This window comes from Lepus europaeus, chromosome 16 (assembly GCF_033115175.1).
Source record: "Lepus europaeus isolate LE1 chromosome 16, mLepTim1.pri, whole genome shotgun sequence".
NCBI classification, from domain to species: Eukaryota; Metazoa; Chordata; class Mammalia; order Lagomorpha; family Leporidae; genus Lepus; species Lepus europaeus.
The window spans coordinates 59,285,324-59,303,220 of record NC_084842.1 but is presented as its reverse complement, the minus strand read 5'-3'; the positions used below and the strand labels follow the sequence as shown (position 1 = coordinate 59,303,220).

At 50.5% G+C, this 17,897-nt stretch overlaps 1 protein-coding gene across 2 annotated transcripts in view; it reads left to right on the top strand.

The window, feature by feature from the left end:
* The window catches only part of FAM114A1 (family with sequence similarity 114 member A1), a 65,305-nt gene that overhangs the window by 1,113 nt on the left and 46,295 nt on the right, over positions 1-17,897 (top strand). For both annotated transcript variants that reach the window (XM_062212951.1, XM_062212950.1), the window contains exon 2: positions 8,534-8,889. In XM_062212951.1, the coding sequence (XP_062068935.1) occupies positions 8,542-8,889 (348 nt within the window). In that variant the 5' untranslated portion in view covers positions 8,534-8,541. The remainder of the gene's footprint in view (positions 1-8,533; positions 8,890-17,897) is intronic.

Below are 17,897 nucleotides of genomic sequence, written 5' to 3'. Positions count from 1 at the left end.
GGAAGCCTACAGGGGGCAGCAGTCACAGAACCAGGGGCAGTTAGTTCTGGGGAAGGCGTGGGGACAGATTAAGGAAGATTCCGGAGTCAGAAGTGACAGCAGGCATTGGGTGAAGGAAGAGCAGTTAGAGGCGGGGCAGCCCAGGTGGAGAACCTGGGATGTGCAAAGGCTGGGGGGCTGTGAGGACAGGGCTGGTGAGGCCGGTGTGTGTGTGTGTGTGTGTGTGTGTGTTGAGAGTGGTGGCAGGCAGACAGGCTGAAGCTGGAGAAAGCAGATGATGGGTGGAGGTGTTTGTGCCTGACGATGTTTAAACCAGAGCAGAAATAGGTGCCATGTGTGTTTCAGAGCAGTGCCTGGCAGACCACAGAGGCCAGTTTGGAGCCTGGGTACTGCTCCAGCCCCATGAAGAGCCTCTCCCCCAAGGGTTTATCCCTGGTCCTTCCCTGGCCAACGTTTTTTTAAACTGGCCAAGGTGAACTTAAACAGGATACCACGTTAGCAAGTTTTTAGTTTGCCAAGTGAAGCCAAAAAAAAACCACTATCGCCACTCTCATAAAATGAAAGACATTTTAATCCTGAGAAAAAACACAAAGAGTAAACTTGCAAGTTGAAGGCAACACTTCCTGTTTAATAAATTTAGATATATGGAAAGCTTGGAATCTTGTTCCCATGATGTTCTCCATCATTAAGGACGGGTCCCACGCCTGCGGTCGGGTGTGAGAAGGAAAATCCGATGATGGTGCCCATGGGAATGAGGGAGGTGTTTGCCCACAGGGGCTTAGTGGGACCAGGGCATCCCTCCCACCCCCAGCTGTGGCTCCACACAGCCTCTTGTCCCAGGCACAAAGACTTCCATCCTGTGTTGCTGATGCTGGGCGCTGCACCTGCCCTGTTCCCAGCACACCTGCACAGCCACATCAAAGCCACTTGCAGCGTTCTTCCCACAACGAGGCTAGTCGAGTTCCACTCATCTGTCTTTTAGGTGATGTGCTGTTTTGCGTCCCTTTTTCGGTTCCTTCCTTTCTGAAAGACAGCGCCCATATCTTCCGTTTCCCTCTCGTCCCGGGAGCCGGGATGTTGTGGCTCCGATACCTTGCATAGCTCTGTGAGCATTGTAGGTGATGAATGAATTTACTCATGAAAAACTAACTGATTCGCAGTCCACAAAGGCTTCTTTATGCGCTGCCCTTCCTGTCCTCCGGGTTCCCTGAAGCAGTCTCCTTGTTCCTGTCAGTGGAGCCTCCCCCAGCGTCACAGTCCCGGGACCTGATGGCTGTGCCCCAGGGAAGGGCAGCCAAGCAGGGAGCGCCGCGGGACCAGGAGTCACCCTGAGTTCCACGCTGCTCGGGAGCAGTGGCGTGATGAGAACGCCCTGATGTCTCAGACAAAAGGGCACAGGCTTAAGATGCCCGCCTTTCCTCTGATGACAGCATCCAGAGGCGTCGATAAAGCTGCAGAAGGACAGCAAGCACGAGGCTTTTGTCTTTTTCATTTTGGTTTAGAGAAAAATGGACCCGTGCCAGTCCACCTGGTTGGATACTTAGATGAGTCTGTAATTAGATAATTGGATTAAATAATCTGTAAATACAGGTTAGAGATACAGTTAGAAGTTGAAATAGGGATGATCTTATGGTGACATTTATGATCATTATTATTAAGATTTATTTACTTAAGAGGCATAGTTACAGAGACAGAGAGAGAGGTCTTCCATCTGCTGGTTCACTCCTGAAATGGCTTCACTGGCCAGAGCTGAGCCGATCTGAAGCCAGGAGCTTCTGCCTGGTCTCCCACACAGGTGCAGGGGCTGAAGCACTCAGGCCATCTTTACTGCTTTCCCAGGCCATCAGCAGGGAGCTGGATTGGAAGTGGAGCAGCCAGGACATGAACCAGTGCCCATATGGGATGCCAGTGCAACAGGCAGATGCTTAACCTACTATGCCACAGCGCTGGTCCCTATTATTATTTTTTAAGATTTATTTATTTATTTTGAAAGTATGGAAAGAAAGGGAGAGATAGAGTTTACATCCGCTGATTCACTCCCCATGTGGCCACAACAGCCAGCCCTGGGTCAGGCTGAAGCCAGGATCCAGGAGCTTCTTCCAGGTCTCCCACATGGGTGTAGGGGCCCAAGCATTTGGGCCATCTTCTACTGCTTTTCCTAGGCCATCAGCAGGGAGCTGGATCGGAAGTACAGCAGCTGGACACTGGGGCCCATATGAGATGCCAGTGCCACAGGCTGCGGCTTTGCCCTCTGTGCCACAACACAGGTCCCATTTATTATTCAAGCAGATGTAAAAATCCGGTCTTTCTGAAATGTGTAAATTATGTGTAAATATTTTTATGCATATCAGGTCACCACCTGATAGATGATTTGTGGGTGTGGCGGGGGGTGGGTCCTGTTGCTGATTGAAGGCAGAGCAGCTGTAGGGACATTCTGTTGCCACACTTTTTTTTCTTTTTTTAACCCTGAGGTAAACCCATCTAAGGCAGTTGGGCCACCTGTGGCAAGGGAGCCTTCTGGGTTTCCTTCCGCCAAGGGCATCCCCAATGGTGAAACTGATACAGTGTTGCCACATGCTGATGGTGTTAGGGACCAGGCTGAATTTGCAGCCTGTTCTTGCAAGGGTGATGCTGATGGGTTCCTGGCTTGCTGTCCTCCCGGCTGTCTGCTCTTGAGGCAGGACTCGGCTCATTTTCTCCTGGTTTCAGGCTCCGGGCTTCATGCCCTGCCCTGGTCGTGGAAGGGCACGGGCACCCACGGGAAGCGTCCCATTTCACCAGTGAGAAGTGACTTCTCGGATCCCGTGTGCTCATTAGCATGTCTGATCAGAAAGGACAGTCCTGGCAGCCCCACCAGAGCAGGAGCTCTTGGAAACGCTTGAGAGAGAGCCCTGGAGAGTCCGCAGTTCTGACTAGCACAGCTCCAATGTGAGCCAACCTCTCCTGGGCTGTGAGTTGAAACCAACACACGTGTCACGTGACATATGTTCTAGAATGCTTTATGCACTGTGTGACAACACATCTAGGACACAAACACATCAGATGTCCATAATGGTTTGTATTTGCCCATGAGTGTTTCTTATAGCCAGGTTTATTCTCAAGCTCCTGCTTGTAGAAAAGTGAATAGTTTGAAGCTTCTTAATAATCCAGATCAATAGTAAGGATTTTACAATCACCTCACAGAAGAGATAACAGTTTCAGACAATGTCTATGACTAGTTACTAATGAAAACCAAAGGGAATGAAAGTGATACCAAAGTATGATTTATTCATGGGCTCATTCTCCTAATTGTCATGTTTCTAGGACACAAGTGAGGATAAGATAAAAAAAAAATTATATCTTGAGAGGCAGATACGGAGCTCCCACCCACCTGTTCATTCCCCCAATGCCTGCAATGGCAGAGGCCAGGCCGGGGCCAGAACCAGGAACACAGCCCAGACCTCCCATGTGAGTGGCGGGGACATGATCACTTGAACCATCCCCACTGTGTCCAGGGTGTGCATTAGCAAGAAGCCAGAGCCAGGGCTGGGAGTCCAACCAGGCACTCCAGTATGGGACATGAGCATCTTAAGCGCTAGGCTCAGCACCTGCCCCGGGCTAGGGTCAGTTAAGACTGAGAAACCCTTAGGCAGGGTATTCATGAAGTGTTCTAGGCCACCAGTCAGCAGGCTTTTTCTCTAACAGGACAGGACAGCTATATTTTAGGTTTTGTGATCCTGCATAATAGTAAATATTTTAGGTTTTGTGATCCTGCAGGGTCACAGCTATTCCACTCTGCTGTTGTACTGCTAGAGAAACCATAACAGTATCTAAACAAAAGGGTGTGTCTCTTCCAGGAACAGGTTATTTTCTAAAACAGACAGAGGCACGATTTGGCCAGCAGGCTCTGATTTGCCACCTCGGCCCTAGGCCAGTCCTGCCCAGGTGTTGTTGTTGTTTTTTTAAGATTTTTATTTATTTATTTATTTGATAGGTAGAGTTACAGACAGTGAGAGAGAGAGAGAGAGACAGAGGGAAATGTCTTCCTTCTGTTGGTTCACTTTCCAAATGGCCACAATGGCCAGAGCTGCACCGATCCGAAGCCAGGAGCCAGGTGCTTCTTCCTGGTCTCCCATGTGGGTGCAGGGGCCCCAGCACTTCGGCCACCTTCTACTGCTTTCCCAGACCACAGCAGAGAGCTGGACTGAAAGAAGAGCAGCCGGCACTAGAACCGGCACCCATATGGGATGCCGGTGCCGCAGGCAGAGGATTAACCTACTGTGCCATGGCGCTGGCCCTGCCCAGGTGTTTCACAAAGACTTCATGAGCCTCCCAGCTCTGCACATGCTCCCCTCCCGGGATATTCCACTCTCCTCCCATGCACCACAGCCACCACCCCTTATCCTTACAGGGCCTTGTGTCGTTCTTTGCTATTTCAGCCAGGCTTTGCCAAGCTCCCTTGACAGCCCATGGCCAGCTATGGATACCCTAGACTTAATCTGTCAGCCACAGAGAAGTATGCATTCTCGGCCTCTCCCCTCTGTAGATTCAGCAGGAGTGGCATCACTGACTCCAAGTCTGGCAGGTGGTTTGTCTGAAAAGTGGCATTCGAAGTCCATTAACTGGGAGTTGACGGAACGAGAGAAGGCGATGTGGAAATGTCATTTGGAACCAAAAGCGGAGATCTCCCCACAGATGCTAATATAGCTGCACAGGTGTATTTGTTGCACTCTCACTATGCACAAGGAACCATGTTATGTGCCGTGGAAAACAGGAAAACAAAACTAGGAAACCCTCTTCTTCCAAGACTTTACAGTATGATGGGGGGGAGGGGGGAGGCAACTCTGATCACAGGGGTTGTAACTGCCCACAGTGGCGGACACAAAGTGCTCTGAGGGCTTAGAAGAAAGCGTGTAGGCATTAAATCTCTTTGGGAAGAACAAGGAGTGGAGGAAGGTTGTTTTCCCTGGGTCTTAGATGTGTAAAGAATCAGCATCCGTGACTGTCAGGCACTGCGCAGGTGTACTGTACAGGCAGGTGTACCGTACAGGTGTCTCATTCCAGGTTTTAGAAGGGGGGAGTGGGACGTCAGCCTGGTGGGATCAGAGCAGAGGTCACACAGTGCAGCCAAAACAACTGGCCCCGCCTCGGGTCCGAGCAGGAGGGCGATGTGATGAGACGCAGGAGATGGAGGACAGGAGGCCGGGAAGGCTGTGGAAGGGGAGAGCCCAGTGTTGACCTGATGGGCGTGAGCCACACCGAGGGCCTGGCAGTGAGAGCGGGAGTAAAAGGAAGGAGGTAGATTCTGAATACGGAGCCCCCGGGATCTGGCGACCGACTGAATGTGAAAGAGGCAGGCGGCGTGGCAGGCAGGGTTCTGATGTGGTTCAGCCTCAAAGTCACACATGGATTCAAATTTCAGATCTTCTGATTCCTGAGAGTGTGACCTTTAGCTCTCCATGTACTCATCTGTAAAATGGAGCTCAAAATCTCAAACCCCTAGGATGTGATAAATTTCAAGAGCCTCGATATAGTGGACACAATGAATGACAGCTATTGATAGTATGTGTGTTTTGTTTGTTTGTTTGTTTTGTTTTTTTTTAAGAGACAGTGCTGGGAGCTGTTTGGCACTGTGGTTAGGACACTGCTTGGGATGTCCACATCTTTTTGGTTTTTTTTTTGTTTTTGTTTTTGTTTTTGACAGGCAGAGTGGATAGTGAGAGAGAGAGAGACAGAGAGAAAGGTCTTCCTTTTTGCCATTGGTTCACCCTCCAATGGCTACTGTGGCCGGCGCATTGTGCTGATCTGAAGCCAGGAGCCAGGCACTTTTCCCGGTCTCCCATGCGGGTGCAGGGCCCAAGCACTTGGGCCATCCTCCACTGCCTTCCCGGGCCACAGCAGAGAGCTGGCCTGGAAGAGGGGCAACCGGGACAGAATCTGGTGCCCCGACCGGGACTAGAACCCGGTATGCCGGCGCCGCAAGGCGGAGGATTAGCCTGTTAAGCCACGGCACCGGCCGATAGTATGTGTTTTTAATTTTTTGTTTATGTGAAAAGGAGAAGAGAAAGAGAGAGAGAGAGAGAGAGAGAGAGAGAGAGAGAGGCTAAGATCTCCTGTCTACTGGTTCACTCCCCCAAAGCTAGGGCAGGCGAGATCCAGGAGCAGGGAACTCAATCCAGGTCTTCCCAATGAGTGACAGGGACACAACTCTTTGGAGTGTCACCTGCTGCCTTGCCAGGTGCACGTAGCCAGAAGCTGAAATACAGAGCAGGGCTGGCACCGTAGCCCAGGCACTGTGACTCAGGGTGCAGGCATCGCAAGCAGCAACTGCACCACTGCACCAAATGCCTCCCCTGATCTTTATTGTTAATTGACACCTAGTATTTGTATGTGTTCATGGGACACAATATGATAACCTGATACTTGTATACAATGTGTAGTGATCAAATCAGGGTATTTCAGTCTGCGCAGAAGTTTTTCATTCCTATGTCTTGGACACCTTCAGACTCTTCTAGTTCATCTGAAATGTATAAGAAATTGTTGTAGATATGGTTATCCACCTGTGCTATAGAACACATCTAACTATACCTCCTAGACAGGTGCAGCTTTAGTCAATGACAGATCTGACATGGGGAGCCTGAGTTATTAGGGCAATTGAGGTGCCATTAACAGAAATCAAAAAGTCAAGAAGAAGATCCAGTATTGAGATTAGGACAACAGGTTTCCTTCAGGACAGGAATCAGTGTCCAACTACCAGTCTGGAGGTAGAAGTTGCTTCATTCTGGCATTTTTGAGGAATCATTCACATGCCATGAAGTTCACATACTAAATACTCGCTCTCCTAAAGTGAGTAGGTCACAGCGGGCTTTGGTGTGTTTCCAGACCTGTACAGCCATTACCACTGCAAATCTTTTTTTTTTTTTTTAAGATTGATTTATTTGTTTGAAAGTCCAAATTACAGAGAGAGAGAGAGAGAAAGAAAGACAGATCTTCCATCCACTGGTTCACTCCCCAAATGGCCACAACAGCCAGGGCTGGGCCAGGCCAAAACCAGGAGCCAGGAGCCAGGAGCCAGAAGCTTCTTCTTGGTCTCCCATGTGGGTATAGGGGCCCAAGCACTTGGGCCATCTTTTACTGCTTTCCCAGGCCATAGCAGAGAGCTGGATCGGAAGTAGAGCAACCAGGACTCGAACCCGTGGCCATATGGGATGCTGGCATGGTAAATGGTGGCTTTACCCGCTGTGCCACAGCGCCAGCCCCACCACCATCAAACCTTAAAACATTCTCATCACTTCCAGGAGAAACCTCAGGCCCTAGCAGTCACACACACCCCCCCCCCCCAGTCACTCCTAAAACTCTGCTTCGTGTTGCTGTGAAGAGAGGCAGGTGTTTGCAAGCCAGTGCTCACACGTGGCATGTGAAACCTGGGGCAGGGATGTGACTCACCAAGAAAGAGGGCGTGGCAGTAGCAAACGGCCGTCCAGCCTTGAGGAGGGCTATGATAGGGGCATGCTTGGACGCCTGTCCCACCTATGGCTGTACATGAAGTGGCTTCCCATGTACTGTGGGCCACGCAGCAGCCCGCTGGTATACGCCAAGGTCAACAAGAGCGCCCACTGGCTTGCCTGAGCCTCGGCTCCCATGTCGTGAGAACACTGTCTTCCATTGAGCCAACACAGGTCGTCGTCTGTCTTCCGTTCTCCGCTCTGCAGTAAGCTAGCCACTAGCCCCATGCACCCATGGACGCTAAAAATGTGCCTCCCCAGGTGCACTAGCCACGTTTCTAGTGCGCAGCAGCCACGAGTCAGGTTAAGTAGATGATTTCAGATACAGACAGTATGTTTAGTCCCCACGTGCCTAACCCTGCCTGCCACGTAAGAGATCTGTCCAAGTTCGAGCAGGGTTCTGCGATTCGTGTTTGCTGTGATGAGCACAACAAGTGCAGGCTCATTCCTAACACATGGTCCTTCACTCGTGGTCCTGGAGGCCACCTGTCCAAAATCAGTTGCCGTAGGCTGAAGTCAGGGCACTGGCAGGGTTGGCTCCTCCTGGAGTCTCCTGGGAGAGAACGGTTTGCTTGCCCTTGTCCCTGTCACGTCTCCTCGCGTCTCCTCCTGCATGGCTTCCTCCTCTTCAGTGGGCCTCACTCCAACCTCTGCTTCGCTTCTCACACCTGTTCCTCTTTATGGTCGCATCACCCTCTGATAAGGACACCTGTGCTGACATCTGGGGCCCACCCAGATAAACCAGGTGACTGCCTCATCCCAAGACCCCAACGTAATCACACCTGCCACGTGCCTTTGCCTTTGCCTTTGCCTCTGCCTTTGCCATGTGAGGTCATGTTCACAGGTGCCGAAGACTAGGACATGACTTCGAGGTGGGGGAGGCACATAGTTGGCCTGCCATAGGGTTTCAGAAAGTGTCTTACTGGCAGAAGAATGCTTGCCCCCACACCCTGCTCCCGCCAGATTCAATGCGATTGTTCAGACCCTTGAATTAAACCCAAGCCATTGAGATGAAGGGCTGAAGCATCTGTTTGTAATCGTGTTGACAGATACTAAGATGTCTGATGATGCCGGTGATGGCGTAGCCGCTGGAGACCAAGCAGAGGTTACCAAGATGTCCAGCAGTGATTCTTTACCCGAGGACGTCCAAGGGCCCTGTGGCTCGGCTACAAGGTTGACTGCACCAACGCCAGCTGACCCTGGAGGGGACGTGAGTGAGAACAGAGCGGTGCAGGATGCTGAGGCTACAGCCGCTGGGCCCCTGGAGCTGCCCACAGACGCCAGTGCCGAGGAGCCGCCCCTCAGCGGAGCTGTGCCGGAGGACGCACTTGCTGAGTGCGTTGATTCCGTCAGCCTGGAGGCCGAGCCCGGATCCGAGATCCCCCTGAAAGAACAGACTGACCCGGTAGGAGTGCTGCGTGCGATTCCTCCCAAGCCGGGCTCTGGCCGGTATCTGCTGTCTCTCTCTGTTTCCTGTGGCACATAACACAAATGCGACATTTAGTTTGGCTCCCAGTTCTGGTCCAAGGTCAAGGTTTGCACCTGGGGGTGGCCTTCTTGCTGGCACAGTCCCGAGCTGTCCCAGGGCCTCATATGGTGGGAGGCAAGGAGAGGCTCCATTTTTACTTTTATTTTTTTTAATAAGATTTATTTATATATTTATTTGAAAGGCAGAATTACAAAGAGAGAAGGTGAGAGAGAGAGAAAGAATCTTCCCTCCACTGGTTCACTCCCCAAATGGCCACAATGGTCGGATGAGCCAGGAGCCAGGAGCTCCATCCTGGTCTCCCATGCAGGTGCAGGGGCCCAGGCACTTGGGCCATCTTCTGCTGCTTTCCCAGGTGCCTTAGCCAGGAGCTGGATCAGAAGTGGAGCAGCCAGGACTCGAACAGGCACTCATATGGGATGCCGGTGTGGTAGGCAGTGGCTGGACCTGCTCCCGTGGCACAGGGCTGGCCCCTAGACTGGCTTTTAGAGCAGAGAACTGAGAGGATCGGATGTCACATGAATCCATAAACCCCTGTATGAAAGGAGGGCCCTGCGTCACCTTTTCCTGTCTGATAACGGGGATTACATTTCAGCAGGAGTCTGAGGGTGGACAAACGCTGTTCAAACGGAAGCACATAGCGTGTGCAGTGCTCACTGCCCAAGTCTGCAGACAGGAACTGGAAGCTCAGAATTTACTGTGACACTGCCTCGGGGACCAGGAATGTGGATTTGGTCAGAGCAGACACACCAGAGGAGTCTGTCCTTTTAATATTTGCACTTTTTCAAAAGATTCATTTTATTTATTTGAAAGAGTTACAGATAGAGACAGAGAGAGAGATCTTCCATCCGCTGGTTCCCTCTCCAATGGCTGCAACAGCCAGAGCTGTGCTGATCCGAAGCCAGGAGCCAGGAGCTTCTTCCAGGTCTCCCATGCGGGTGCAGGGGCCCAAGCACTTGGGCCATCTTCCACTATTTTCCCAGGTGCATTAGCAGAGAGCTGGATCAGAAGTGGAGCAGCTGGGACTCAAACCGGTGCCCACATGGGATGCCAGCACTGCAGGCCAGGGCTTTCATCCGCTGTGCCACAACGCCAGCCCTCTAATATTTGCACCTTAATCATTGTAATAGTGATAGTAATGAGGCCACCACTCATCAGACACACATCCTGTGTGCCAGGTGCTCTGCTGGCCGCTGTGTCCGTGAAGGGGTTCAACCCACACCGAAGTTCAAGGCCAGACATGATCACCTGCAGTCCAAAGATGAGGCTTACACATGCCCAGCGTCTGCCCTGGGCTACACAGGCAGAAAAGAGAAGGCGTGGCCGTGCCAGGTGCAGCCAGTGTTTCTCTAAGGGCACTGAAATCCTCACACAGATTTACAAATCCCTGTGGAGGGCTCCGGCCCTCCCATCACTATTTCCTCGTCACACACCACCTGCCAGCAGACCAGACGCAGAACTCATTTGGTGTTTTAAGAAATCTATTTGTTGGGGCTGGCGCTGTGGTGCAGCGGGTAAAGCTGCGCCTGCAGTGCAGGCATCCCATATGGACACCAGTTCAAGTCCTGGCTGCTCCTCTTCTGATCCAGCTCTCTGCTGTGGCCTGGGAAAGCAGTAGAAGATGGCCCAAGTCCTTGGGCCCCTGCACCCATGTAGGAGACCCAGAAGAAGCTCCTGGCTCCTGGCTTCAGATCAGCACAGCTCCAGCCGTTGCAGCCATCCGGGGAGTGAACCAGTGGATGGAAGGCCTCTTTCTGTTTCTCTGCCTCTGCCTCTCTCTAGCTCTGCCTTTGAAATAAATAAAACAAATCTTTAAAAAAAAAAAAACTATGTGTTTATTTTCACTTTATTTGAAAAGCTTACAGAGTGAGACAGACATCTTTCAGCTGCCGCTTCACTCCCCGAATGCCCACAACAGCCAGGGCTGGGCCAGGACAAAGCCAGGAGCCTGATACTCCAGCCAGGTCTCCCACACGGGTGGCAGGGAACCCAAGGACTTGGCCATCACCGCTGCCTCCTGGGGTGTGCGTTAGCAGGAATCTGGAGTTAGGGGCAGAGCTGGGACTTGAGTCACACTCTCTGGTGTAGGATAGCAAAACCCTACTGCCCCACCGAACACTTGCCTCCAGAACACACGCTCTGCCCTTTGCCTCTGCCTGCACCTGTCTCTCGAGGTAGCGCAGTTGCTCCCACTGGTGCCCATGCCACCGTGACAGGACCATCCGGGAGGGACCTTCCTGGCCCCTTCTCTGGGCTCATGGGCACAGAGCGGCAGGGACAGCACAGAAGCAGGGGACGCCGCTGTCCCCCATCCGGTCTGGGTTGAACTGCTGGCCTTTCAGACCGTGGTGCGGAGGAGGCAGTGTGTCTGTTCTCAGCCAGGCCCAGCCTCGCGCATCCTGCGGTGGCTGCCACAGATGACTGCCGCACCAACATGAGGGACAGGAACCCGACAGGGAAGCAGGGCGCCGGGAGCTCATCCCCCAGGTCCCTGGCTCTGCTGCTCTGTGAGCAAAATGGCCTCCTGTTTCCTAACACAACCCCGCCCCCCGCCCCCGTGTCCTTCTGCCCCACGGTCTGGGACTCTGTTGGCCAACACGGGGCTCCAGGGCTCCAGGGCCTCCTGCAGAGGGCATGACTCACAGCACTGCTCCGAGGTGGCAGGTTCCCAGGGGGAGGGAGGCAGCACAGTCATTCTGCAACCCTGCGGTGCGACTGGTCATTTGGCCTGTGAGTTCCAAGAGCTCACAGATTCCCGGTCATCGGCCACATACTCCCTGGGGGCTGGAGTCCCCACTGGAGCACAGGTGACCAGCTCTCGCTGGGCGACACAACCCCTAGGGCAGCACGTACCTGTGTATGCTGTGCGATGTACAGCAACAATTATTCCTTCCTGTTGAAAACATTGACAATTCTCTGCTAGCTTTTTAACAAATACGGACAGTGCATTGTTACTGGAATCATCCTACCTTGCAACAGGACACCAGGGCTTAGGTCTCCTGTCTGACTATAACTTAGTACCTTCCAGTCAACACTTTCTCCTCCCTCCCCTGCCTTCCCAAGCTCTGTGCATCACGGTCAGCTGTCTCCTTCTCCGAGATCCAGTTTGCAGATCCCCCGTAGAGAGTGTGACTGTGCAGTGCTTGTCTGTCTTTGCCTAGGTCATGTCACTCACCGTGATGGCTTCCAGTGTTTGCAAATGGCACGATTTCACCCCTCCGTATGGCCAAGTAGCATTTCCTGTGTATATGTAGCCTCCGTTCCTTGTCAGTGGACGCTCAGGTTGTCTCCATCTCCAGGCTGTTGTGAACACTGGGAGCACAGGCATCTCTTTGGCAGGTGGATTTCATTCCCTTTGGTTAGATGCCCAGTTTTCCAGCAAGGTTAGCTGAAGGGAGCCTGCTTTCTCCAGTGTGTGTTCTCACGGGCTTTGTTAAAGGTCCGGTACTTGTAGCTGTGCGGGTTTACTTCCGGGCTCTCTGTGCAGTGAGTCCCCTGTCTTCGGATGACTTCTTTGTACACGTCAGCACCTCCTTCTGTGCCTCAGAGTGCTCCTGCTAGCGTACGTAGCCTGCAGAATGTTGGTGATGGCAGACTCGCCCACCTTCACCCGCGCGGGGACTTCTCCATCTCTCCCCCACATCTCGAGGATGGCTTTGCTGGCCACGGTATTCTCTGCTGCTGTTTTTGTTTTTCCTTCAGCGTGGTGAAAATCTCATCCCACTCTCCCCCAGCCTGTGAGCCTGCAGCCAAGTGGACTGGAACACCGTCTATCCGACTTGTTCTCTCTATCTTTAACCTTGGGGAGGTTAATAGTCCTGGGGGCAGGCGTGGCTGAGTTGATTGTGTCTTTCTCGGGGTTTGGGCTGTTTTCTGTTGTTATCTCTTTGAACAGCCTTTGGACCTCTTTGTTCTACTCTAGCACCTCCTGGACCCTCGTCACTTGGATGTTTGCTCTTTCAGTGCTGTCCCAAAGTGTCCAGAAGCCTTCTCCTCCCTCTTCATTCTCCTTTCTTCTCTAACTTCTTCTTATCCTTTTTAAAAAAGTGTATTTATTTGAAAGTCTGAGTTAGAGAGAGGGAGGAACGGAGAGAGAGCTTCCATCCACTGGTTCATTCCCCAGATGCACACAACAGCAGGGGTGGGCCAAGACAAAACCAGGTGCCATGAGTTTCTTCTGGGTCTCTCATGTGGGTGCAGGGACCCCCACGTGGGTGCAGGGAGCCAAGCATTTGGGTCACTTCTGCTGCTTTCCCAGGCACATTACCACGGAGCTGAACTGGAAGCAGAGCAGCCGAGACTCCAGCCCATATGGGATGCCAGCACTGCTTGGCTTCCTCTGTGACGTCTACAAATTCTAAGCAGTCTGCATTTTCTGAGCCTTTGGACACTTCCACTATTTAAGCACTAGATGGCGCCCCAAGCCAAGGTCTGCTGCAAATCAGCTGTTGATGTGATGTCGCTGTTTCAGCAGCAGAGGGCGCCCCATCCCATAATCGTCCCAAATCCTTAGTGGCTGATTTCAGAATTAATTGTTAGAGGTTTCGTCTGAGCGCCGGTCTTGGGGTAGAGAGACCCTTGAGCTGTCTCCGGCGCTGGATCTCCCTGCGGCTCCCAGGGAAAGGTCTGTACTGACTTGCAGTAGGGAGGCGGGGTGGAGGCTAAGGAAGGTCTAGGATTGGCCTGCAGGTACTGGCCTGGGGGATGCTGCTGGCCCTGGATTTTACCATGGTGGGCCCAGCACTAAGGTGTGGCCTTAACTGCTTTAACTGCTTCTCCCTTCCCTAGGTGGGAGGCCTGGACCTCAGGGAGTGGTAACAGGACAGCTCTTTCCTCCGTGCCACCTCTGGTGTGTCTTGCCTTTGCTGTCTCACTCTGGCTTCCTTGGCTCTTGGGAAGGTGGCCTATGCGTGAGTAGCAGTTCAGATGTGTGTCTCTGTGGGGAGGGGGTCGCTGGAGTGTCCCGCTCGGTCCAGTCGCCACCTTGCTCTGCCTCCCGGGGAGCTTTTTAGAAATAACTAATGCCAGGGCCCAAACTCAAGGATTCTGACTCAGGCGGGGGCTTGGGCATCAGCAGCCTTTAAAAATGTCCCAGGTGGTTTTAATGTTCAGCCTGGATTGAGAACACCTGCTCCAGGCTAACGATCCTCCAAGGTCCTTTCTGTGGCTCTCAAAGCAATCGTTCAGTACTGCTCCAGCTCCAAGGAGAGAGCATTTCAAAACCTTGGGAGAACAAGTCCCTCTAGCCTGCTGGTTACCATGGGACATTGTCACATACACCAATCTTTAAAAAACAGCAGCAACACCAGCCACAAAGCACACAGGAAAGGAGGGCAACATTGCTCACCCCAGGCTTGGTCATGTCCGTGTTCTCGATCAAGGGGTGGACCCCAAGATTATGTCACGTGATCCACCTCAAGTAAGGAAGTGGCAGACTGAGGCGCTGAGCCAAGTCTTCCCAGCTGGAGAACCTGTTTTGCCTCCGCACTGCCTTTCCACCGTGGGGAACTCTGGTTCCCAATTTTTATTATAAGTGGCCGGCGCCGCAGCTCACTAAGTTAATCCTCCGCCTTGCGGCGCCTGCACACCGGGTTCTAGTCCCGGTTGGGGCACCGATCCTGTCCCGGTTGCCCCTCTTCCAGGCCAGCTCTCTGCTGTGGCCAGGGAGTGCAGTGGAGGATGGCCCAAGACCTTTCTCTCTGTCTCTCTCTCACTGTCCACTTTGCCTGTCAAAAAAAAAAAAAAAAAAAACAAACAAGTAAACGACGAAAGTATGCTGTTCCTAGCACGTCTGCCTTCTTCATTGTTTTTGAGAAAATTAAATGAATGTTGTTTTGCAACCGCCTTACAAGCACCCTTAATGCTATAGGAACAGAGTCAATTAGCAATAGGTCTCTCTCTCTTTCTGTCTCTCTCTTTCTGTCTCTCTCCTATACACCACTGATAGTGTTTCAGGGACTTGAGAGAGGTGAGTATCACAAGAGTGTTGTCTAAATGCAAGTGAAGACGTTGGCTACAGAGTTGGGTGCGTGCCTTTGGATACATGTGTGTAGCTTTGCATCAGGAGCTGAGTAAGAACCAGGTGTGGGGTGACACCTGTATGTTCTAGGAAAGACAGAAAGCGGATACAGCTGGCCGCAGGGGCCTTGAGGGGATAGTGTTGCCAGTAACTCAGTCCCTGTCCTCAGTGCTGAATCAAACTAATGAGGACGAGGACCAAGGGTGAAGAAGGAGACATTCCAGTCCTTTGATAGATGAGGGGATAGCACACTTTGGAGGCTCAAGAGCTACTGGCTGGCTCCGTGAGGATGGGCTGGGGTTTTTGTTAATGCTGCATGAAGGAACAGGAACACAGGAGGACCAGCAACTCTTGGAGGCAGCTGAGATAAGGTGAGCCAGGCCCCAGAGGCCAGGTGCCCGGCCCTCGAGAAGGCCTGCAGGTGGAGGGATTAACCCTGTCTCAGCTGGGTTGCACTGCTCTGGTTCCATGTACGAGACGTTGCGATAAGGATTAAGGTATTCTTAGGGCAGAAGTGTGTGTTTTGTGTACAAAAAAGGACTACTCAGACATTTAATTTGGTTTCAACAGTTAGTATTCAGTTTATTAAGATTTCAAGTCAACAACTCAGCTCGCAAATCTTACTCTTAGAGGTTTAGCAAAATCTGACAATTTAATCTAAACAAAATATAAACAAAAAAAAGTTTTTGATGGATGTTTGGCCCTTTTTATCAGCTCAGACATGTTAGAGTATTTTAAACTGCCTTTAAACATGTAATATATTCTATTTCCTTTTTAAGTGCCTCATTTATCTGCTTATATAAAACCTTGCTGAGTCCTTAATAATTGTTATAAAGCTGTTTAATTAAATTTATAGAGTGGACTTAAAGGCCTCGTAACTGTTATAATAGTATGCATAAACTTAGAATGATTTCAGCTTAAAATTAAAATTCTAATAATTCAGTTATTCACTTTAAATTGGTTTTCAAAAATTGTCACACTCATAGATCAAATTCCTTAGCTGTTAGCAGGACAGATGAGACCCAAGTGAACACACAAATATTAATAGCAGGGCTTTGACACCTTAAACTTTTCTATATTAAATTTTTAGATCCTCCCAGAGTTGAGTGATGAAGAAAAATAGTTGGTGATAACCGGAGCTGTTTTCAACCTGATATGTTGATAGAGCTGCAGGTGTGCACCCTCCAGGCTGTCATTCTGAGTCCCTGTTTGGAGGAGCTGTGCCGTGAGGGTTGGGGTCACCCACATCCCTGAGTGCAACTTATACACACAGCCTTCTCTCCATCTACTCAAGGATGTAGGACAATCCGTGATCTTTAAGATGGGTTCATGTATTTTCCATTTAAATGTTTAAAGACCTTTACACTTGACAGAGTTCTGAGATTTGTAAATATTTTTGTTTTTAGAACTTCGTTCCTTTTAAAACTTTATTTCAGAAGCAAAGAGAGAGAAGGAGAGGGAGAGAGACAAAAATAGACAGAAATGTTCCATCCACTGGTTCACTCCCCAAACGCCCACAACAACTCAGAGTGGGACCAGGTTGAAGCCAGGAGCCCAGGACTCAATCCGGATTTCTCCTGTGAGTGGCAGGGACCCAGTCCCTGAGCCACTGTCCCCCAGAATGTACATTATCAGAAAACTGGAATTGGAAGTAGAACCAGGGCTTGAACCCAGGGACTCCAGTATGGGATGTGGGTGTCCTAAGTGGCATACTAACTGCTGTGCCAAAAGCCTGCACCTGTGAATATTTTTGTGTCTATTGATACCCTTGACTTGATAGCCTAAAATAAAATTTAAGTTCTACATCATGATAAAGGCCTTTGAATACCAGATATATTTATGTCTTCCCTAAAGAACACTGGACTTGGTAGAATGCAGCATTCTTTCATATTCCTAGGACATCACAGTGGTCTTGGATGTTTAAATCATCACCAGTAGAGTTTTGGATCTCCCACCCTTGATCAGGCTGAGTCTGGTTTGCTCTCCAGTAAGAAGTCATTCTTCTGAGAGTTTACAGGGAGGGGCAGGAGATTCCAAGAGACCTCTCATCTGATGGCTTCGTTTTCTCTGTGAATTAGGACTTGGAGTGGTCTGTCTACAGACCTGGGGGGTATATGGAGAGAAGGTGAGAAAAGGGTTTTTAAATAACTGAATTTGATCACTAGAGATCAGAATCGATGTTTACTGGCCATTTTGGAGATATATGGAGATAATATGCATGCTGAGATATATTTGTAATTTTTTTCTTAACCTTTATTTGTTTTTATATTAAATGTGTGCTTTTAGACATTTGAATATTTGCCTTTGATATATCAAATATTCTTTGTAGTTGATCAAGAAGTCACAAATCAGTCAAAAGATTTTATTAATAAAGCAATTGAAGGAGCCACTTATTATACAGCAGAAGGTTCTAAACTCATTTAACATTTATTCCATGTGCTAGTCAATTACCAGCTGTCAGGGCATATTAAATATTGTAAATTTGAGTCAGCAGCTGTCACTCCTAAGTGTATTAACTCCTCCTAATCACAGGTAGCGATCTGTCCTGTGAAAGGGTGATATTAATCACCCACTCCCCTCTGTCTTCCTGAGGTTACGAAATTGCCACTGGGTTCCATTGCTGAAGTGAGGAGAATCAATGTAGACATCAAGAATGAAAGCAGGCCGTCGGGAGTCACGGATCTTTCCATTCATGTTAACAAGCTTCTCATTGTTTCCAGATGGAAAGGGAAAAGGATGACAGCCAACTTGCAAAGCTCTCCACTCCTTAGTCTTACAAATGAAGCTTCTTACGATCACTAGCTAACATGTATGGAGCGTGTGTTATGTGCCAGGTGCTGTGTCCACAACTTCTTGTGAATGCTTTCTTCTAATCTCCACAATAACCCCGTGAGGTTATTAGTTCTTG